Raw genomic sequence first — 25,054 nt, forward strand, 5'->3', positions numbered from 1 at the left:
CTAGGGCTGGAGGATGAGAACAATATTTTGGATCTTCCTCCAGGTCAAACTTCACTAGTTCTTCCTTATTGCCACTGCATAGTAAAATTTAACACATTTTCAAACCTCCTAAGGAAAGTGTCAGCCCATTGTTTTAAGTTGTAATCTCAAACAACAGACCAGACTCTGGAAGAGTCCCTTGAGTATATTTAAATCAGAGGTTTTCAAACTTGATTTCTTCTGGCCCTTCAGGAACTTCTTCTCAGTGTCTATCAAGAGCCAGGGAAAAGGGAGGGGAAGGGAAAACTCATGCTGTCGTTAATTGCCCCCCCTTACCCCCCATTTTTTGCTTTACGCTTGCAATTTCCCTAATTGATTTTATTTAAAAAAAAAAAAAAAAAAAGTTTTGCTACTAAAGAATTCCTAATCTCCTCACCTGGGCTAGCCCTTCCATTTTTGAAAAATCAAACTGAAGTCAAGTGTAATGGCAACGAACTAGTTTAAGGTCACAGAGCCAATCTATGGCTGCACTGAACCCAGAGTCCAGTTTCCTGACTCCATGTGGAAGGTGGGAATAATCTTTGAAATATGAAGCTTTTCTCCTTTGGAAATGGTCACAACTGAGTTCAAATTTTAGCTCTTCATTTACCATGGGATCTTGGGCAAGTCACCAACCTCTCCTAATTACACCTTTCTTGCATGTAAAATGGGGATCATAATATTACAGGCTCTACTGAGAATGAGATGCCTTGTGTAAAGTGCCTAGCAAGTGCTGTGTTCCATAATTATTAGCAGTCATTATTCATTGCAGGTACTCTAATAAACAGTCATCCTCTCCCTACTTACTCCCCACCCTCCTTCCCACTTCGTTGAGGGCTGGCAGTAAAAGGATCACAAAATATACTATGACACGGAATGAGGACTACATGCAGAGCGGGGAGGCAGAAGGGCATTGTCCTTACGTGGTGTTTTCCTGACCAGGCGAGGAAGATAACAGATTATCAGAGAGCAAGAGGGAATTGGGGAGAAGGAACTACAAGATGTTCTAGGATTCACCAGAGGCAGCTCTGAAAAAGCAGCTCCGGGTGCTGCTTCCCTCCGTAAGTCCCGCTCCATCATGCTAACATCACGGAAAATGTAACAAATTCCACTGGCTGTTCTCACCCTGAGCTCTGCTCACTCTGCCTCCCCCTGACTCCCTTAAATAATGGCTAAGCAAATGCCTCTGAGACCATCTTCAGCTAATTTCCTTCAAGACATGCAAGCTGCTAACGCTGGGAAGCACAGATAGTGTGGAATAGCAAATATGGCCAAAATTAGATTAGAATAACCTCCTGATAAACAAATTACTCACCGAAAATAAATATTGGACTAGCGCGGCCAAGATAACTAAAAGAACAGCACCACCACATGGCCGAAAGAGGAAGGACATGCGCTGCTGTCTGCGGCTCAGTCCCAAAGATCTGCCCAACCTACTGGGTCTGACCGTCCCAATGGGACAGGGACGGGGCGACGAGGACAGGTAGTATCCCTTTAGCTTAAACTTTTTAAGCTCTTCTATGGACTTATGCAAAAGACATAACATTTTGGCAGACAGGACTGAATTTGAAGCCAAGGGAATAAAGTCATATGCCAAGTTGAGCACAGCATGGCATATGAGGAGTCTGTAATTCTTCCGGCTTCCTTCCACTCTCTCACTCCACCATTCATCAGCTGGCCTGAGGCTCAGCCTCAGGGCAGCAGAAACCCTGGCCCTTTACACAGCCACAGTGGTGTGCTGGACACCTCTTGCTGGGTCCCACTCAGTTGCTTACAAGGCATGGACCGTGTTCTTTTCTAACCTGAATGACAGATACCCCCTTCCACAATAATCCTTCTAATATTTAGACAGTATTTACTTTTTTTCAACTTCCAGTCATATCTTCTTTAGGCTAAATAAACCTAGCCTCATTAATTTCCTCGGTTCAGCACAGGGCTCAGGTCCCGGGGGTCTGGAGACTGGCAGATAAGCCCTGTAGCCCACTAACGACGTGAGTTACTTCAGCTTTCCAAACTTCAGTTTCTACGCCTGTAAAATGGGGATTATAATACCTCCTTGACAGGCTAACTGTGTATAGAGTGCCTGACATACTAAGAACTCTCGATAAATGGTAGATATTTTGGTTGTCATTTCAAACCAACAGCGTGATGGATGTAGCTTGCTATGCTGTATTCCTACATACTCAATCACAGCCATCCATCCCAGTGTGACAAATGCAAAAATCTATCAATATTATTTGAAGCAAATTTTTGGCTCATCACAGAAATATATTGCATGCTTCTCCAGAAGTTATGATGGAAGAAGAGACATCAGTTCTATAGTCATGCCACAATTTGATTCCTTCTGGGGACAGGAATTAGGCTGTACTCTTCACCAAGGAATAGTGAAAGCAAATGTGTGAGGCTTAAGCCAGGAACCTGGAATTCTTTCTTAGTCAACACTAATGTATTAGCGCTCCTCTGGGTGTAGCTCAGTAAGAGGTATGGGGGATCCAGTAGAATCCCAGTTCCTTTGGAGCTATACCCAGTAGGAAAAATATCCATACACACATAATATGCAAAAAAAAAGATTCGTCGATTACAGTATAGTTAGTTCTCTGAAATATAAACATAAGGTTCTCTGAACTATAACAGTGCTATTTGTGCTGAGACCCAAAGAAGAGCTGGACGTGAAACATTCAAAGTCTCAGAGATCTAGGTGGATCATGCCTTCTCTCTGGTCCTCAGTTTCCTCCTGTGAAAATAAGGGTGATGGGGGAGGTAAGATCAATAGTTTTGTGGGTTCACAGGAGCCCTGTTTTTTGTGAATGTGTCTCAGAGGCCGCCGTGCAGGGAATTGATGGGAGCCGGGCAGACGTGGCTCTGAGCTCTCCACTCAAAATGTGTCATGTGTCAATTACCTCAATTCAGCCATCACAGTGTCTACATATTTCAAAGCATCATGTTGTGAACCACAAATATATACATTTTAATTTTTCAATTAAAAATGAGTAACAACAATGAATTTTTAAAAACAAATATTTGAACACCACTGGATGAGACAGCCTTGAAGGTGTTTTCCAGTTCTCATAGTCTGACTCCATGGCCCTCATCTGGAAACTAAAGGAAGATACACACTCTGTGGGCAGAACCTTGGGGGCATCATTCTTGTCAAGGCAGAGAAGAGGCAGGAGCCAGAAGAGCAGACCATAGGCAGTGTAGAAACACAGAACTTACATGCAAGTTCAGTGACAGCTGCATTGATCCACTGGTACTTGTGCATGGTCATGAGATCAAAAGATTAACAACGCCAACCATCCTAAAATATATATTGCCATTCTGAGGATTCCTTGGAGCTCTCAGAATTCTTATAAAGATCTGATTTGGGTGCATATCAAAGATGGCCCCTTCTTTGACATTTTGTAGTAGAGCAGCCATTTGGCCATCTCCCGTCTCTGCATTGCTGATTGCCAGGTCACAGCAGACGACTCCTGAGACCATGAGGCTGTCTGTTCCTGATCCGGCTCTCAGCACTTAGAATGCCCTCCCTTCCTAGCCTCCTGGAGCAACAGGCTGATGGGCTGTCCCCGTGAGCCAGCCAGACAGAGCATTAACTAGGAAGATCTGTGAGAAGTCTCGACTTCCTGCCAAACTTCCCATTAGCTCTCTTACATCTCTCCCTCCCCCCTTTTCTTCTCTCTTCCTTTGCTAACTTGCTTTCCTGTTCCTATGCCCCAACTTCTGCAAACTTCCAGACTCCTCTAAATGCTAATTCTTAAATTGGAGAGTGTTCTGACAGAGATTCATCATTCCCTTATTAAGTTTTAGGGCCTGAACCAGAAGGTGTTTTCTTGTTGCAAGAATATGACCTTTAAATCTGGACAGCAAGGTTAATGCTAAGACACTATTTGAAGATTCATTTCTGGAGCCAGTACAAATCAGGCATAATCCCATTGCCACACGCTTACTCAAGTGCCACTTCCAGGGTCACAATTTTTCAAAAATGCATTTATGTCTAATGCTTATGGAAGGTAATTGAGAAAGCAAAAAGAAAGAGGGAAAGGTGGACAAGGAAATGAGAAACAGTGAAAAGGATGAGGAAAAAAGAGGAAAGACAGAGATGAAGGTAGGGGTAGAGGAAGAGATGAAATAAAGGCAGAGTGAAGGCAGATGACAAGAAAGGGTGATATGGTTTGGCTGTGTCCCCACCCAAATCTCATCTTTAATTGAAGGGACCCGGTGAGAGGTAATTGAATCATGAGGGCATTTACCCTCGTGCTGTTCTGGTGATAGTGAGTACTCATGTGATCGTTTCATAAGGGTTTTTTTCCCCTTTTGCTTGGCACTTCTCCTTACCACTGCCACGCGAAGAAGGGCATGTTTGCTTCCCCTTCTGCCATGACTGTAAGTTTCCTGAGGCCTCCTCAGCCCTGCAAAACTGAGTCAATTAAACCTCTTTCCTTTGTAAATTACCTAGCCTCAGGTATTTCTTCATAGCAGTGTGAGAACAGACCAATATGGAGAGAAAAACAAAGGACATGTTGTTTTGATTTATTATATTTAAAAAATTGCCTGCAATAATAATAGCACTATTTCCTAACTAATGCTTTACTACATTTCAGGAATAAAAAGTTAAATGTGTTCAGGTAGGATAAAGCATAAAAAGGCAAAGCTTTCAACACAGGACAATTTAGGGTGGGGTTTGTGCATAAGTGAGTGGAGAAGAGGGAACTGACACAAGGAAAGGCATGGGATTTGGATTAGGTCATTCCAGCCTACACAGACACAGAAAGGAACCTTGAGTAAGCAATGATTTTTAATTTGTAGGATACAAAATTGCTGTGATAATTGGAGAAGAGGCCTAGGATTTCCAGGTTTATTTTGCCTGCTATTGCTCAGGAGAAAGAGATGGGAAATGTGTTTTGGTTTGTTTCTCTTTTACCATCACCCACATATTCTACACTGGTTTTTCATGCAGTGGCTACTTGATAAAAGAGAAAGCTCAATAATGAGATCTTTCAAATGCAACACAGGTGATCTTTCCCTTGCTTTCTGTGGTTACTGTGGGTGGACTCCAAATCTCCCTGATCTTGCAGTTCTGCTTTTCCTGGGGATGGTCTCCACCTGTCACTACTTGATAGAGCCACAGTGACCTCAGATTTCCAACCCACCCTAGTGTTTACTGCCACAGGACCACTGACTGCCCCCTCTCCCCGCAAAGTAGTGGCTCTTTACTCCTGGCTTTACTTAGATCAGGGAATTCTCTCCTTTTTGTGATGCAAGTACAGAGAACGACTACAATGGCCAACTTTTATACTCACTGACAAGCAAAGATCAAGGTCATAATAATCACCAGCTAAAAGGAGTGTGCCTTTAGGAGCTAAAGGCTTACATAAACGTTCCCATGTTTCAGTGCCAGATGGTGACGTCTTGAATTTTAGACAGAAACTGACTTCCTGAATTTAAGTTCAGCTGAGGCAAACTCACTCTGGGATCCAAATCGAAAGACATTCCATATCAGGTCTTAACTATGCATGACATATAGGCAATGTAAAGCAAACAGAAAATTCCACAACACTTGTATGCCCTGCAGCAACCCCCACATCATCAGAATGGTGGTACCATCTATAACCTTCACGCCATGCAATACTTTCGATAGGCTGGTAAAACAAAGATGGCAGCTGCCTGGCATGCTGTTATTACTTCTCCCCAAATCCATGGACAGACTTTGCTATTTAAATGTAGTCCTCTTTCCTGCTGAGCTTAAACATGATCTCAGAATTCTTCAACTCACACATTGGACTTCCTACTCATTATGAAATCTATTTGCCCTCCTCATTCTCAGACCCTCAAGATCCTCTAGAATCTGTTTCCCTCCCAAGTACTTTGTAAAATGCTCACAATGACAGTCTGCCTTCAGTGTTCTTACCTCTTATGAACCCATATGAATGATGCTGATACTGAGGAATTTAACATTAATTATGCAAGAAGCACATTTCTTGGAAATATCAATAAAGGTATTTGGGAAGGGGTCTTTTGAAACTTTGAATGAGCTTTAGCTCATGTGTGTGCCCAAATACACATCAGTGATTCTCAACAAGAGGTAATTTTACTGCTCATCCCCCAGGGGGACATATTTGGCAAAGTCTGAAGATAATTTTGTTTGTTATAACTGAGGCATGATACTGGCATCTGGTGGGTAGAGGCCAGGGATGTTGCTCCTGCAACAGACTCTTAACAGCAAAGAATCATCCTGTCCAAAATGCCAATGGTACATTGAGAAACCCTGATACACATTAAGGCTGAGTATTTAGTGTTAGAAAGAATGTTAGAGAACCTCTCATCCAACTCTCTTGTGTTATAAGTAACACAAGAGATGTATAGACAGCTCAGCACAATTAGCAAATAGGCTATACATCCTCCTAATGGGACACTAAAACCCGTTTTATATGAGGAGGACAGCAAGCTATTGCAGTTCTCCACTAACCTATTAGAACAGGTAAATAGAGATGAGAATGACGAATGTTTAGATCATTGGTTCTATGCATGGGTGTTAGATTAAGGTAGTAGGGGGCAGTACTGCCATTTTTACACATGGGAGAAATCACAAATCATGTATTCATTTAAAAATTTAGTATCCCAGTACTTAAAATTATTTTAAAAAAATGAAAAAAAAACACAAAAAAATTTTGTCAACAAATATTTATTTTCAGGCTCTTCATTGTGCTGAGGCAAGTAATACAATGATCAATACAGATGACACTCTCCCTCATAAGCTTACAGTCTGCTGGAAGACACAGACAATAGCAATTTCATCATACTGTAATCAAGTCTGAGTTGGGAGAGCCTATAAGAGCATTGAGGAGGGGCATCCAAGTTCTGGTAGTCAGAGAAAGGATTTTCAGAGGAAGCAATATCTGAGCTAAGCTCTGAAGGGAAAGAAGTTAGAAATTCTAAAAGCTGAGCCCTAGCACCATATACTCAGCCTACTAGGCATGGCTGGTATGTTGAAAACCTAGCTACATGGTCTGAACCTGAATCAAGCCATGTTTGCACTGGCTATTGGTTTTTCCTGGGCTGAGGCATTATGTTTCTGATCAATACAGTTAACAACTGACATAAGACTACTTTCAGAGGTTTACACATCTAAGTAGGTACGATTTATATCAAGATGCTCTACCCTAAGCTCGAGAGCTAAGGAAAGTGTGTGTGTAGAAAGTAAGTCAGCTTTACTCAGCTCTCTGGGCTCCCTTCCCATGAAACATCAAGTCCTCCATGCCAAGGCTGGGCTGGGGGGATTTGAGAGATAGCTTCTTTCCCAAGGCATGACATTTACAGGCTGGCCTACCAGGCTGCTCTCGGCATCTTTTCCTCCTGCAATTCAACACTCCCTCACCCTGCTGCATCAAACACTGGGCATTTGGGAGCAACCAAGGGAGCAGATAAATAATGAGAACCGAGATGCCAAACCTGAAGCAAGTTCAGTCTGAAGAATGAATGGTCCTCTCCCCAGAACCCACAGGTAACACTTTTCCATCCCTTCCTATCTCCAGGGCTTCGTAACCCCTTCCTCTTCACTCCCCCATCCTGCTCTTACCACCTCCCTTCTACCTGCAGGTCTTTAAGCTATGGACAGACTTGTGTCTCCTATCAAATTCGAATAAACTAAATGAATTCAAGCTTCAATTTTTCTAAGTTTGTAAAGGGAAACAGCATGTGATTTGGCTCTTTCTCTGTGCTCATACTTGACAGAGATATATGAATGAGGGGGAAGAGAGTGTTTTTATTTTTATTTATTTCTTTAAAAGTTTTATTAAAGTTCACCTATTACCCACAGGCCTCAGGCTCCCTGTAGAGAAACAAATATCACAATTGAAGCAGCTAGTGTCCAAGGTGCCAAATTAAAATAGATGAAGAGGTAAGGAGGAAAAAATGAGTAAAAACATTAAGCTAAGACTTCTTCCCTCCCAAGTGCATTGTGCCTCCTATTATATTGCACACACGAAATTGGCTCCCAACGTAATTAGGCCAGGGCTACCAGGCAAAAAAAAGTCCTCAAATTATTCAGAACCCCAGAGCTATTATTTTGCAGTCACTCAAGTAACTGAGAAAAGAGTCAACTTTTAAATATAAATTTGTTATCGGCATCAACATTGTCCAAGCAATTCCCAACACTCCACCTGCCCAAGAATAATAGACTCATGAGCTGAGCTGAGTTGAGAACCAAATACAGGAATACTGCTCTCCATCCAGCCAAAATCTTTTCTTCCCCTGGAACCTGGAGGCAATCCCACTGGAACCTGGAGTTTATTCCAACAATCTTCAGGGACTACTGGCTCTGTTAGACAGGGGTGGAGGATCCACCAGGTCCACAGTAGACAATATATCCCCTTCAGGGTCCGTTGTCTTGGTGGCATTATGTATGGATAATATTTATTTTGTCTCTGTGGTCATGTACTTGGAACAACTATAATATTCTCTATCTTACCCCAAAGACCCAGGACATGACTTTATCGCTTTCAAGGTCAGAAATGAACCATAGGTGCTTGAGAAATAGTAGTTCATGAAAAAGAAAGAAAGAAAAAAGAAAGAGCCATGGGGACCAGAGGGTATCTTTCATTAAACCCAGAGGGGAAGGAAATAACCACCCTTCAAAAGAGGTGCTTACTGGATTTCAGCAACACTGCCAAAACTTCAGTGGCTGCCCTGGGGAAAGAGAAAGAAAAGTAACAGTCAACGTTCAACGGTCTTTTTGTCAGCCCATGGATCCCACAGCCAGCATGCCCGCTGCCACCCCTCAACAGACCCATGATTAACCAGGTTACAGGCAATCTATTGATTGCCCTGCTGACCATTAAATAGGCATAAATGCAGAAATCATGCTGAGCGAAGTGTCCATCTTACAGATGGGTCTCTGAGGTTCCCTCTGCTGCTGAAAATCTCTTTCTCTCCCCTGCTTGACTCCCATCTTCCACCAACTTCCTTGCACAGAGTGGTTCATTTTTCTATTATTCATATCAGGCAGAGCTCTTGTCAGTCTCTTGATTTGTTTCTGGAAACATGCAGGGACTCTGGAGGATGGTCTGGGAAGGAGTGGGGCTTGGGAGTTTAGTGAATGTAGCAGCACAGTGCAAACTTCTTGAAACACTCATACCCCTGGGGATGCAGTGGAAAATGCATTCACACATTGGAAAGAGAGGCTATTTCCTTAGGGTGGAAAATAGTTATGTTGGGATTTTTCTTCCAAATTCATCGCTTTCTTCCATGGAGGAATATCACAGTCTTTGCAACAAAGGGACGCATATGAGAATGAAAAATACTTTTTGATCCACATATTACTGATTTTTCAATCTGTTTCCTGCTTCTGAGAAGGTCACACAAAAGTCTACCTACAGGGCAGAGGAAAACTTCACTGGCATTGAGGGCAGTGTGGTGTAATTATAGGGAGGAGAGTTGTGTTTGCTTTTTTCAAAAAATAGAAGATTCTGTATGGCCCTGGTAACTTGTCCTTAAGGCCTGCTAAGCAGTAATCTGTTTCCACCACCTCTCTCAGGATTGGAGGAGCAGGACAAAGAGGCTGGATCACACTTCTAAGACTATACAGACAAGTCAGCAGAACTGGGATCCCAAACCCAGGAATCTCACTGCACACCTCTGCTTCCTCCCCGTCTGTTGTTCTCCAGAATCTCTCTCTCACTGGCCCTACCCTGGCCTCTGCCTGGTCAATGAAAGTTCACTTTGCAATATATTAGCTAATACTGAACAACAGAGCCAGCAGTAAAAAGGAAGATAAATGAATGAATAAATATAAATTAAAATACAATAGAAAAGCAGTACGTGTGAAAGCGTTGCTCCCTCTAACCTACAAGGCAGTTCTGCAAGAGCAAAAACCTGAAATTCACAGGCCCCTGTGCAAATCCACAACAGGGATGACACCCCAGCTCAGCGAGATCAAAATGACCATAGGGCAGTTATAAAGAGGGGAGGCTAGCTTTCATGGAAGGACTACTTCGTTTATCCTTCTAATGGTTTTCCTCTTAGCAACTTTCACCTTCTTCAGTCTCACTGTTGTTGAATCCCACAGAGTTTTGGCAATGGTGTCTTTAAGACAGAACACATGGAAGGTGTTTCTGGAAATTCAAGTTATGTGAAAAATCTAGGCACCATAGTACATGGGGCCTGGCTTGGGCTGGGGCAAAAAAAAAATCAGTGCTTTGGGAAAAGCAGAACAGCCACATTAATTTCGCCAAAATGAATTAACAGAGAAGGAAACCATGGAAACAGGAAAAGAATAAGGATGTTCCAAGCAAGGCTCCTAACCCAGTCCTGGCTCACGGGCCAGGTCTCCAAGGACTGCATTTCTAATTTCCATTGCACTTTTGTTTTAGGAAGTTCACAAACGAGGTAATGATCCATTAGATAATAGTTTTATGAGACAAACTAGAGTTGGGATGGGTCAGGTGGCAGACAGACCAGTTAGGAGAATAAGCAATAATAAGGTCTCAAACCCAAAAAGTGGCATGGAGGAAGAAGGGATGGGTTAAAGTCACATTTGAATCTTGCTACTCAAATGGTGGCTCTCTGACCACCAGCCTCACATTTTCTGAAAGCCAAATAGAAATGCAGCATCTCAAACCACATCCCTGACCTTCTGAATCAGAATCTTTATTCTAACAGATAATTTATATGCACATGAAAGTTTTAGGATAACTGGTTTAGGGAACAGTATCAATAAGGCTTAGAAACTCTTTCGATGTTGAGAGGGCAATTCAAGGTGACTCCCAGATCGCAACTCTCTAGAAAGTACCTAATAACATGCTAAACTAAATAAATATTAATCCAAAAGGTGACATTATACAGCAGGAAACACATGATAAGTGTCACATTCATCAAAAAAAATGGAGGCTCATTCCTGAGAAACTAGAAAAGATTTATTTCTTCCTAGGGCATAAGTCGGGGATCAATATTTAGTGCAGCAAAGGGCACATTTAGGGCAATGAGGGAGATAAGATTTGAGGCCAAAGTCCCATACCCTAAAGAGTTCACATTCAGTTCTGTAGGTAATGAGAAGCCATTTGGTTTTTTTTTAATCGAGATGATGTGGTGTCAAAATTGAAAAGTGAGAGAGAAGTTGTGAGCAAAAAAATAACAAGAGCTGAGGAAAGCTGAGCTGTGGAGGGCGAAGGAAAGTGAAGAGTCAGTGATGGCCTGGAATATTTGGGCTAGGTAGATGGGGGAACAAAAGAGCCATTAATAGACTAAGAAGAGAAGTTGCAGTGTTTAGACAAAATAATGATTTTGATTTTGATGCTGAGTTCAAGATGAAGGGTACAACAGAAGGCTACAAGAAACTGTTTGGAATGCTACTGGAAGCATCATATAGAATTCAGGAATGCAACCACAGTTGGGAATATACATTTATGAATCACTACAGCAGCAATGATCGTCATAGCCAGGTAAGCAGGTGATACTTAGGAGGAAATTCAATCAAGAGCAGAACAGAGGGTGGCCCCAGGAAAGCATCAACACTAGAGGGTAGGAAACCCCTAAAGGAGTCAGAAGATGTGCATTTGAGGAAATATGAGGAGACCTTGGGATGATTAGTTTGAAAACTGAACGTCACTAGACTGTCTAGGCACACTGTTTTTCAAACTGCAAATGTTGACCCACTAGTGCATTACAGCATTATAAAGTCGTTTTATAGGTATCAACTATACTTTTTTAATGAAATAGAAGAAAACAAAATGAAATTCAATATATCAGAGTCATCTCATGTAGCAAAGGTTAGCAGTGATCTGAGAAATTCTCATTTCAATGCATGAACATACACATGTGTACCTACTGGGAATGTGATATAAGAGCTTTCCTTAAAAAAAAAAAAAAAAAAAGTTCGTAAAGATGTTGTTTAGGATATAGTGTCCGTACAAGATCTGTATAAGAATAACCATCCGAAATCAACTAATGAGCAAACTGAAAGCACTTGATCTCCACACGTGGTGCCCAGGATCCAGACATCCAGTCACCCATGTGCATGTCACCAAGAGGCTCTTTATTTTTGGTTTATTCAGTGGTTACACATCTACAGCACTGGTCCACTCTGAGTATTGCTGCTCTGCCATTTGTCTACTCCCACATCAAAGCATGAAGAAAGAAGTAAAACCTATCAGAGCCGAGGCAACTACTCTGTCAACCAACTGCTAAGTCTACAAAAAGCAAAAGTTTAAGCTGCTAAAACTTAAACAACTAAGAAGGCATTTAGTTACTTCCACTCCTAGGAGCCAAGCCCAATGATTGAGTGCGTGAACTGGGGACCCATAGTTAGTGCCTTTGGAGTGCAAGACTGCCTCCTGCTGGATGTGCGCATCTGACACCCATGGTTCCGGTAGCTGCACTCATTTTATAATTTTATAGAATAGGACTTCTCTCTCTCTCTTTTTTTTTTTTTTTTTTTTTTTGAGATGGAGTTTTGCTCTTGTACCCCAGGCTGGAGTGTAGTGGTACGATCTCGGCTCACTGAAACCTCCATCTCTTGGGCTCAAGCAATTCTCCTGATTCAGCCTCCCAAGTAGCTGGGATTACAGGCATGTACCACCACGCCTGGCTAATTTTTGTATTTTTAGTAGAGATGGGGTTTCACCACGTTGGCCAGGCTGGTCTCGAACTCCTGACCTCAAGTGAGCCACCTGTCTCGGCCTCCCAAAGTGCTAGGATTACAGGCATGAGGCATGAGCCATCGTGCACGGCCTGAAGAGGACTTCTCAGGAGGGCACTGTTTTCTTAAAGTTTAAACTCATACCATCATCCCCCATTGTTTGAGCTTCCCTATGGGATGCACAGGGGAGATAGAAAATAGAAGTGCCAAAATGTCCTCCAACTGGGTGTCCCTGTGTTTACATCAATGAAAGAATCATTTCAGAAATTTTTGCAGAACATCTTGCTCCAAGAGAGTTACAACAACAGCCAAAGGCAAAGTGGAATGGCCCCCATCCTATCTATTTTCACACCGTAGGATAACTCAGTTAAGATTCTAGAGGTCACGGTTCACTTCCATTCTCCTCTTCAGAAAAAGCTAAGTTTAAACTACTGGCAAATTTGTAAATATCCTCTTAAGATTTTAGCAAAAAGCCACAGAACTGCCACAGTTCAATTTACGTCTTCAAGTTGAAGTAAATTTTAAGAATCATTAAAAAAGAATCTTGAATATTTATCATCCCTATTTAGGGAGCCCCTATAAATGCCAAGCAGCAAGCTAAATGTCCCATATACATCATTATACATCACATTTGATCTTCATGGGAATGCTAGAGAGTGAAATTATTAGTCTTGTTTTACAAACAGCAATAATGCAGTTCACAAAGAGATAAATAATCTTCCCAAGGTTCAGCAGCTAACAAGAGGCAGTATTGACTGGGCGCGGTGGCTCATGCCTGTAATCCCAGCACTGTGGGTGGCTGAGGCAGGTGGATCACAAGGTCAAGAGTTCAACACCAGCCTGGCCAAGATGGTGAAACCTCATCTCTACTGAAAACTACAAAAAATTAGCCGGGCGTGGTGGTAGGCACCTGTAATGCCAGCTACTCAGGAGGCTGAGGCAGGAGAATTGCTTGAACCTGGGTGGTAGAGGTTGCAGTGAACCGAGATTGTGCAACCACACTCTAGCCTGGGCAACAGAGTGAGACTCCGTCTAAAAAAAATAAGAGGCAGCATTAGCTACAGGTCTACCTCTCGGTGAATTTAAATCTAGTGCTCCTAAAGTCATCTCTTTACTTTTAACATAATTCTAGAAAGAATCTAAAATATCTCTCTGTGAAATATCTTTATCTTGCAAATAAGGATTGTGGAGATCAAGAGGTTAGATGACTGGTGCAAGGTCAGAGGATTCATACATCACAGAGCCAATGAAGCAAACAACTTGTCCAGCTGTAGTCCACTGTTTGACTCAAGATTCTACACAGCACAGTTTGGTACAGTTTAAGTGGGTTTAGATGTTCAATGGTGGTCATGGAGACAAAGACAAAGAATTTAAGGAGAAGCAAGTCACAGGCATCTTTGAGTGGCAGGACTGAGTTGCTAAATTAGGAAGTAGAGGGCTTGGTTTTGAAGCTTAGAGCAGCCTCTTTTCTGCTTCTGGGTTCTGGGTTTACTTGATCTCTCTGAATCTCATAGGTTTCTCATCTACAAAGCAGGTATAAGATCTAACATGGGATGGTGTGAAGAGTAAGATAAAGTAAAATTTTTTTTATTATTATTATACTTTAAGTTCCAGGGTACATGTGCACAATGTGCAGGTTTGTTACATATGCATACATGTGCCATGTTGTTGTGCTGCACCCATTAACTGGTCATTTACATTAGGTATATCTCTCAATGCTATCCCTTCCTCCTCCCCCCACCCTATGACAGGCCCTGGTGTGTGATGATCCCCTTCCTGTGTCCAAGTGATCTCATTGTTCAATTCCCATTTGGTTTTCTGTTCTTGTGATAGTTTGCTGAGAATGATGGTTTCCAGCTGCATCCATGTCCCTACAAAGGACACAAACTCATCCTTTTTTATGGCTGCATAGTATTCCATAGTGTATATGTGCCACAGTTTCTTAATCCAGTCTGTCACTGATGGACATTTGGGTTGATTCCAAGTCTTTGCTATTGTGAATAGCACTGCAATAAACATACATGTGAAAAAATTAAAAGATGTGGGTGTGCCCAAGATGGCCGAATAGGAACAGCTCCAGCCTCCGGCTTCCAGCGTGAGTGACACAGAAGATGGGTGATTTCTGCATTTTCAACTGAGGTACTGGGTTCATCTCACTGGGTTGTGTCAGACAGTTGGCGCTGGTCCGCGGGTGCAGCCCAACCAGCAAGAACTGAAGCAGGGCGAGACATCACCTCACCTGGGAAGTGCAAGGCGGAAGGGAATTCCTTTTCCTAGCCAAAGGAAATTGAGACACACAACACCTGGAAAATCGGGTAACACCCATCCTAATACTGCGCTTTACCAAGGGTGTTAGCAAACAGCACACCAGGAGATTATATCTCGCCCCTGACTCAGGGTCCCACGCCCACAGAGCCTCCCTCATTGCTGGCACAGCAGTCTGAGATCTAACTGCAAGGCAGCAGCGAGGCTGGAGGAGGGGTGCCCACCATTGCTGAGGCTTAAGTAGGTAAACAAAGTTACCAGGAAGCTCGAATTGGGTGGAGCCCACTGCAGCTCAAGGAGGCGAGCCTGTCTCTGCAGACTCCTCCTCTGGGGACAGGGTACAGCTAAACAAAAAGCAGCAGAAACCTCGGCAGAGATAAATGCCCCCGTCTGACAGCTTTGAAGAGAGCAGTGGATCTCCCAGCACAGAGGTTGAGATCTGAGAATGGACAGACTGCCTGCTCAAGTGGGTCCCTAACCCCTGAGTAGCCTAACTGGGAGACATCCCCCACTAAGTGCAGACCAACACCTCACACCTCACATGGCGGGGTACACCCCTGAGATGAAGCTTCCAGAGCAAGAATCAGACAGCAACACTCGCTGTTCAGCAATATTCTATCTTCTGCAGCCTCTGCTGACAGAACCCGGGCAAACAGGGTCTGGAGTGGACCTCAAGCAAACTCCAACAGACCTGCAGCTGAGGGTCCTGATTGTAAGAAGGAAAACTAACAAAGAGAAAGGGCACCCACACCAAAACCCTATCAGTACGTCACCATCATCAAAGACCAAAGGCACATAAAACCAAAAAGATGGAGGAAAAGCAGTGCAGAAAAGCTGGAATTTCAAAAAATCAGAGCGTATCTCCCCCTCCAAAGGAACGCAGCTCGTCGCCAGCAATGGAACAAAGCTGGACAGAGAATGACTTTGACAAGTCGAGAGAAGAAGGCTTCAGTCGATCAAACTTCTCAGAGCTAAAGGAGGAACTACATAACCAGCGCAAAGAAAGTAAAATCCTTGAAAAAAGATTTGACAAATATCTAACTAGAATAACCAATGTAGAGAAGTCCTTAAAAGAACTGATAGAGATGAAAACCATAACACAAGAACTACATGACAAATGCACAAGCTTCAGTAACCTACTCGATCATCTGGAAGAGTATCAGCGATTGAAGATCAAAGGAATGAAATGAAGCGAGAAGAGAAGTGTAGAGAAAAAAGTGTAAAAAGAAATGAACAAGCCTCCAAGAAACATGGGATTATGTGAAAAGACCAAATCTACGTCGGATTGGTGTGCCTGAAAGTGATGGGGAAAATGGAACCAAGTTGGAAAACACTCTTCAGGATATCATCCAGGAGAACTTCCCCAACCTAGTAAGGCAGGCCAACATTCAAATTCAGAAAATATAGAGAATGCCACAAAGATACTCCTCAAGAAGAGCAACTCCAAGACACACAATTGTCAGATTCACCAAAGTTGAAAGGAAGGAAAAAATCTTAAGGGCAGCCAGAGAGAAAGGTCGGGTTACCCACAAAGGGAAGCCCATCAGACTAACAGCAGATCTCTCGGCAGAAACTCTCCAAGCCAGAAGAGAGTGGGGGCCAATATTCAACATTCTTAAAGAAAAGAATTTTCAATCCAGAATTTCATATCCAGCCAAACTAAGTTTCATCAGTGAAGGAGAAATAAAATCCTTTACAGACAAGCAAATGCTTAGAGATTTTCTCAACACCAGGCCTGCCCTACAAGAGATCCTGAAGGAAGCACTAAACTTGGAAAGGAACAACAGGTACCAGCCATTGCAAAAACATGTCAAAATGTAAAGTCCATCATTGCTAGGAAGAAACTGCATCAACTAGTGAGCAAAATAACTAGCTAATATCATAATGACAGGATCAAGTTCACACATAACAATATTAACCTTAAATGTAAATGGGCTAAAGGATCCAATTAAAAGACACAGACTGGCAAATTAGATAATGAGTCAAGACCCATCAGTTTGCTGTATTCAGAAGACCCACCTCACATGCAGAGACACATATAGGCTCAAAATAACGGGATGGAGGAAGATCTACCAAGCAAATGGAAGACAAAAAAAAAGCAGGAGTTGCAATCCTAGTCTCTGATAAAACAGACTTTAAACCATCAAAGATCAAAACAGACAAAGAAGGCCATTACGTAATGGTAAAGGGATCAATTCATGAGGAGGAGCTAACTATCCTAAATATATATGCACCCAATACAGGAGCACCCAGATTCATAAAGCAAGTTCTTAGAGACTTGCAAGGAGACTTAGACTCCCATACAATATTAATGGGAGACTTCAACACCCCACTGTCAACATTAGACAGATCAACGAGACAGAAAGTCAACAAGGATATCCAGGAATTGAACTCAACTCTGCACAAAATGGACCTAATAGACATCTACAGAATTCTCCACCCCAAATCAATAGAATGTACATTCTTCTCAGCACCACATCACACTTATTCCAAAATTGACCACATAGTTGGAAGTAAAGCACTCCTCAGCAAATGTAAAGGAATAGAAATTATAACAAACTGTCTCTCAGACCACAGGGCAATCAAACTAGAACTCAGGACTAAGAAACTCAATCAAAACCGCTCAACTACATGGAAACTGAACAACCTGCTCCTGAATGACTACTGGGTACATAACAAAATGAAGGCAGAAATAAAGATGTTCTTTGAAATCAATGAGAACAAAGATGCAGCATACCAGAATCTCTGGGACACATTTAAAGCAGTGTGTAGAGGGAAATTTATAGCACTAAATGCCCACAAGAGAAAGCAAGAACGATCTAAAATTGACACCCTAACATCACAATTACAAGAACTAGAGAAGCAAGAGCAAACACATTCAAAAGCTAGCAGAAGGCAAGAAATAACTAAGATCAGAGCAGAACTGAAGGAGATAGAGACACAAAAAACCCTCCAAAAAATCAATGAATCCAGGAGCTGGTTTTTTGAAAAGATCAACAAAATTGGTAGACCACTAGCAAGACTAAGAAAGAAGAAAAGAGAGAAGAATCAAATAGATGCAATAAAAAATGATAAAGGGGATATCACCACCGACCCCACAGAAATACAAACTACCATCAGAGAATACTATAAACACCTCTATGCAAATAAACTAGAAAACCTAGAAGAAATGGATAATTTCCTGGACACTTACACTCTCCCAAGACTAAACCAGGAAGAAGTAGAATCCCTGAATAGACCAATAGCAGGCTCTGAAATTGAGGCAATAATTAATAGCCTACCAATCAAGAAAAGCCCAGGACCAGACAGATTCACAGCCAAATTCTACCAGAGGTACAAGGAGGAGTTGGTACCATTCCTTCTGAAACTATTCCAATGAATAGAAAAAGAGGGAATCCTCCCTAACTCACTTTATGAGGCCAACATCATCCTGATACCAAAGCCTGACAGAGATACAACAAAAAAAGACAATTTTAGACCAATATCCCTGATAAACGTTGAAGCAAAAATCCTCAATAAAATACTGGCAAACCAAATCCAGCAGCACATCAAAAAGTTTATCCACCATGATCAAGTGGGCTTCATCCCTGGGATGCAAGGCTGGTTCAACATTTGCAAATCAATAAACACAATCCAGCATATAAACAGAACCAAAGACAAAAACCACATGATTACCTCAATAGATGCAGAAAAGGCCTTTGACAAAATTCAACAGCTCTTCATGCTAAAATCTCTCAATAAACTAGGTATTGATGGAACGCATCTCAAAATAATAAGAGCTATTTATGACAAACCCACAGCCAATATCATACTGAATGGGCAAAAACTGGAAACATTCCCTTGGAAAACTGGCACAAGACAGGGATGCCCTCTCTCACCACTCCCATTCAACATAGTGTTGGAAGTTCTGGCTAGGGCAATCAGGCAAGAGAAGGAAATAAAGGGTATTCAGTTAGGAAAAGGAGAAGTCAAATTGTCCCTGTTTGCAGATGACGTGATTGTATATTTAGAAAACCCCATTGCCTCAGCCCAAAATCTCCTTAAACTGATAAGCAACCTCAGCAAACTCTCAGGATACAAAATCAATGTGCGAAAATCACAAGCATTCTTAAACACCATTAACAGACAAACAGACAGCCAAAGCATGAATGAATTCCCATTCACAATAGCTTCAAACACAATAAAATACCCAAGAATCCAACTTACAAGGGATGTAAAGGACCTCTTCAAGGGGACTACAAACCACTGCTCAGTGAAATAAAAGAAGACACAAACAAATAGAAGAACATACCATGCTCATGGATAGGGAGAATCAATATTCTGAAAATGGCCATACTGCCCAAGGTAATTTATAGATTCAATGCCATCGCCATTAAGCTACCAATGACTTTCTTCACAGAATTGGAAAAAATTACTTTAAAGTTCATATGGAACCAAAAAAGACCCCGCATTGCCAAGACAATCCTAAGTCAAAAGAACAAAGCTGGAGGCATCACACTACCTGACTTCAAACTATACTACAAGGCTACAGTAACCAAAACAGCACGGTACTGGTACCAAAACAGAGATATAGACCAATGGAACAGAACAGAGCCCTCAGAAATAGTACCACACATCTACAGCCATCAGATCTTTGACAAACCTGACAAAAACAAGAAATGGGGAAAGGATTCCCTATTTAATAAATGGTGCTGGGAAAATTGGCTAGCCATAAGTAGAAGGCTGAGACTGGATCCTTTCCTTACTCCTTATACGAAAATTAATTCAAGATGGATTAGAGATTTAAATGTTAGACCTAAAACCATAAAAACCCTTGAAGAAAACCTAGGTAATACCATTCAGGACATAGGCATGGGCAAGGACTTCATGTCTAAAACACCAAAAGCAATGGCAGCAAAAGCCAAAATTGACAACTGGGATCTAATTAAACTAAAGAGCTTCTGCACAGCAAAAGAAACTACTATCAGAGTGAACAGGCAACCTACAAAATGGGAGAAAATTTTTGCAATCTACTCATCTGACAAAGGACTAATATCCAGAACCTATAAAGAACTCAATCAAATTTACAAGAAAAAAACAAACAACCCCATCAAAAAGTGGGCAAAGGATATGAACAGACAGTTCTCAAAAGAAGCCATGCATACAGCCAACAGACACATGAAAAAAATGCTCATCATAACTCGTCATCAGAGAAATGCAAATCAAAACCACAATGAGATACCATCTCACACCAGTTAGAATGGCAATCATTTAAAAATCAGGAAAAAACAGGTGCTGGAGAGGATGTGGAGAAAAAGAAACACTTTTACACTGTTGGTGGTACTGTAAACTAGTTCAACCATTGTGGAAAACAGTGTGACAATTTCTCAAGGATCTAGAACTAGAAATACCATTTGACCCAGCCATCCTATTGCTGGGGATATACCCAAAGGATTATAAGTCATGCTGCTATAAAGATACGTGCACACGTATGTTTATTGCAGCACTATTCACAATAGCAAAGACTTGGAGTCAACCCAAATGTCCATCAGTGACAGACTGGATTAAGAAAATGTGGCACATACATACCATGGAATACTATGCAGCCATAAAAAAGGATGACTTCATGTCCTTTGTAGGGACATGGATGCAGCTGGAAACCATCATTTTCAGCAAACTATAGCAAGAACAGAAAACCAAATACCGCATGTTCTCACTCACAGGTGGGAATTGAACAATGAGATCACTTGGACACAGGAAGGGGATCATCACACACCAGGTCCTGTTGTGGGGAGGGTGGGGAGAGGGGGCAGGGATAGCCTTAGGAGATATACCTAATGTAAATGACGAGTTAATGGGTGCAGCACACCAACATGGCACATGTACACATATGTAACAAACCTGCACATTGTGCACATGTACCCTATAACTTAAAGTATAATAAAAAAAAAGAAAAGAAAAAGAAAATGCAAATACAAATGAAAAAAAATTAAAAGAATCTGTATGTAAAATACTCAGCTCATTGCTTGACATAAAGCTCATTCCTACAAAACATTGAAAACTATTCATTATTGTTATTTATGGCATTGATAACCTATGTTGCATTTAATAATAGATGTTTCTTATGTTGTAAAATAAATAAATAAATAAATAAATAAATAAATAAATAAATAAATAAAATAAACATACATGTGCATGTGTCTTTATAGTAGCATGATTTATAATCCTTTGGGTATATACCCAGTAATGGGATGGCTAGGTCAAATGGTATTTCTAGTTCTAGATCCTTGAGGAATCGCCACACTGTTTTCCACAATAGTTGAACTAGTTTACAGTCCAACCAACAGTGTAAAAGTGTTTCTATTTCTCTACATCCTCTCCAGCACCTGTTGTTTCCTGATTTTTTAATGATTGCCATTCTCAAAAGAAGAAAGCTGGAGGCATCACGCTACCTGACTTCAAACTATACTACAAGGCTACAGTAACCAAAACAGCAAGGTACTGGTACCAAAACAGAGATATAGACCAATGGAACAGAACAGAGCCCTCAGAAATAATACCACACATCTACAGCCATCAGATCTTTGACAAACCTGACAAAAACAAGAAATGGGGAAAGGATTCCCTATTTAATAAATGGTACTGGGAAAATTGGCTAGCCATAAGTAGAAAGCTGAAACTGGATCCTTTCCTTACACCTTATACAAAAATTAATTCAAGATGGATTAGAGACTTAAATGTTAGACCTAAAACCATAAAAACCCTTGAAGAAAACCTAGGTATACCATTCAGGACATAGGCATGGGCAAGGACTTCATGTCTAAAACACCAAAAGCAACGGCAGCAAAAGCCAAAATTGACAATTGGGATCTAATTAAACTAAAGAGCTTCTGCACAGCAAAAGAAACTACTATCAGAGTGAACAGGCAACCTACAAAATAGGAGAAAATTTTTGCAATCTACTCATCTGACAAAGGGCTAATATCCAGAACCTACAAAGAACTCAAATTTACAAGAAAAAAATCAAACAAACCCATCAAAAAGTGGGCAAAGCATATGAACAGACACTTCTCAAAAGAAGACATGCATACAGCCAACAGACACTTGAAAAAATGCTCATCATAACTCGCCATCAGTGAAATGCAAATCAAAACCACAATGAGATAAAGTAAAATTTTAATTGAATTAAGTTAAAAAGCATACTACAGCCCCTGAAATGTAATATTATTAGGTTGGTCCAAACGTATTTTTTGCCATTTAAAGTAATGGCAAAAACCACAAATGCATTTGCACCAACCTAATAACTTGAACGCCATTGTTGGATCATGGACGGTGGAATGGGTACCAAGTGAGGAAGTGGGTTTATCTCTGTATATGTGTTTGTAGGCAATGAGCCTGTAGGGTTGTCATTCACCCCTTCAGGTGAATGACAGGAGAGGTCACTGGAGAAAAAAATGTGCTCCTATCACTTGGCACATGGAGGAAACACAGGACCGAACTATCTCTTGGAAGTCAAATATTCTGTGGCACAGATGGCCTAGATATAGCAAGTGCCACCAATATTAGTTATCAATTGCAGTGTAATGTTGCCACAATTGTAGCAGCTTGAAACAATATTCATGTATTATCTCATAGTTTATGTGGGGCAGGAATCCCACAGCTTAGGTGGATCCTCTGCTTAGGGTCTGACAAGGCTGCAATCAAGGCATCAGCCAGGGCTGAGTCTTCATCTTGAGACTCAGCTGGGGAAGGATGTTTCCCAGCTCAAACAGGTTCTTGGCAAAATACCTTTCCTTGCAGTGCCAAGGCTAAGGACACTGCCTGCTTGCTGTATCAACAGATAGTAAGACTTCTTTGCATTCCTAGAGGCTATGTGCAGTTTCTACAAGTCACCAACTATTCTTCGCAATGGGGGTTTCCCCAACATAACTGCTTACTTCATCAATGAGGAGAGTTTCTTTACAGAGTATGTATGCAATGAACTCTTATAACACAATTATGTAACATAATCACAAGGGTGACCAGGGATGACATGTCCTTACCTTGCCATATTCTGTGCATTAGAAACAAGTTGCAGCTCTTTTCCATCCCCAAGGGCAGGAAATAACATAAAGGAATAAACAGCAGGAGGTGAGGATCATGGGGGGGGCCACCTGAGAGTTTGTCCCCCACCCAAAGCTTCTTCAATCTTTAGCATCCAGGTACCAGGAACCTAACATTCACTTCACCAAGACATGACCCTCTCCAGACTTCCCCTTTTCAGAGAGTGGAAATACTATCTTTCCAGAAGCTGAACATGCACTTAACACTACCTGCCCTTTCCACCTAGATCTCATCAATCCTCAAACACCACTTCACAACTACTAGAGTGCTCTTAGGTTGTCCATTCCCTTTGATCTCTGCTGTTGTCACCCTAGCCTAAGCATGTGAGGGTCTGGTACTTCAATGAGAAATGTAATTTCTGGAGTTATTGGTCCTTGGTTGGAATATATATTTTAACTTCCTAGGTTACTCCTTAGGTATATTAGAAAATGTAATAAGGCAAAAAGAAATTAAATAAATTTAAATCACCCAAATATCTCTCATCCAACTACTACTATAGCCCCAAAACTAATCCATCCATATCCACTCTATATCTCCTTCAAGCTGTTCTCCAGTCTGCATCTAGAGTGGTCTTCTCAATCAGAAGCTCTGATTTGAGCACCCTCACATTGCTACTCCACATCCACTCTTGCTCTGGATGAAAATCCAAATCTGAAACATGGACCAGGAGGCCCTACCAAATCTGGCAGCTGCCACCCTCTCCAGCTTTGTCCCACACCACTTTCTCTTGCTGTCTATACCTCTGCCCCCCTGTCCTTTTTCCAAGACCTAGAGCATGTTCCCATGACTTGTCCTTTGACCTTGCTAATGCTGCAGCCTAAAATGCTCAGGAATTTCTCCCCTTCTTTACCTGTATCTCATACTTTATCCTTTACATCCTAACTTAGATGTCATTTCCTCTAGAAAGACTCCCTTGACCCCTAGAGTTCTCTGTTAGGCACACTCATCCTTTTTTCCTCTTTTCTCATACAATTTAGTTTGCAATTATTCACTCAGTTGTGTGATTGTTTTATTAATGTCTGTCTCCTCTTCCACTCTACAAGCTCCAGAAAATAGGAAACGTGTTTTGTTTTGTACTATTCTACTCCTACCACTTAGTCTTATGAACACAGATGACCATCAAATGTTTGTTTAACCTTTTTTAAAAGCTAGGCACTGGTCTAAGAGTCTTAGTAATATTATTCTTTTATTCAATAAATATTTTCTGAGCACTTCCTATGTGTCAGGACAAATTGATAAACCAAAGACTCTTACACTCAAAGAGCTTATGTGTGAGGGAATTAAAATGAATGAAATAACTAATAGACAAAAGTATTTTTGAAAAGTACAGTAAATTAGTATTCTTAGAGGTGATAAATGTCATGGGAAAAAAAGAAAAAACAATAACAAGGTAAAGAGATCAGCTGTACAGGAATGTGTTACAAGTTTTTAAAGGTTGGCTGGAGTAGATTTCATTGATGAAGCAACATATAAACAAAAATATGGAAAGGAAGTGGTTGTCGTGCAATTATCAGGAGAAGCATCTGCTAAGCTGAGGGGACAGCCAGTGCAGACACTGTACAGTGACAATAGCCCTGACCTGTTCAAGGAACAGTGAGATGGACAGGGCTGCTAGAGTTGAGGATGACAGGAGTGGAGCAGGACTGAGATGAGGTAGGTACTATAAGGGCTTTGGCTTCACTGTAAGTGGAGGATTCTCTACTGGATTTTGAGCAATGATTTAGCATGTTTTAAGAAGACTTCTCTGACAACTCTACTTTTTTTTTTAAAGGACTCTAGGAAGACAAGAGTAGATGCCAGAGACCAGTAGAAAGCCATGTGGAGCAAACTAAACACAGCAACAAGTAAAAAGGATTACACACAGGAGTAAATGGGATTTAGTCCAGGAATGCAGGGTTGGTTTGACATCTGAAATTCGGTCAATGTAGTAACCCACCATATTAATAGAATAAAGAATTTGAAAATAACTGATCATCTCAAAACACAGGGAAAGTATTTGATAAAATCCATCACATTTTTCTTACAAAATTATTCAATAAGATGGAATCAAAGAAAACT

At 41.3% G+C, this 25,054-nt stretch overlaps 1 protein-coding gene across 1 annotated transcript in view; it reads right to left on the bottom strand.

The window, feature by feature from the left end:
• Positions 1 to 25,054, bottom strand: part of LOC140710685 (cytosolic carboxypeptidase 4-like) — a 96,068-nt gene that overhangs the window by 14,671 nt on the left and 56,343 nt on the right. The window contains exon 2 of the mRNA XM_073013051.1: positions 8,666 to 8,703. Within this exon, the coding sequence (XP_072869152.1) occupies positions 8,666 to 8,703 (38 nt within the window). The remainder of the gene's footprint in view (positions 1 to 8,665; positions 8,704 to 25,054) is intronic.

This window comes from Chlorocebus sabaeus, chromosome 29 (genome assembly GCF_047675955.1).
Source record: "Chlorocebus sabaeus isolate Y175 chromosome 29, mChlSab1.0.hap1, whole genome shotgun sequence".
NCBI lineage: Eukaryota > Metazoa > Chordata > Mammalia > Primates > Cercopithecidae > Chlorocebus > Chlorocebus sabaeus.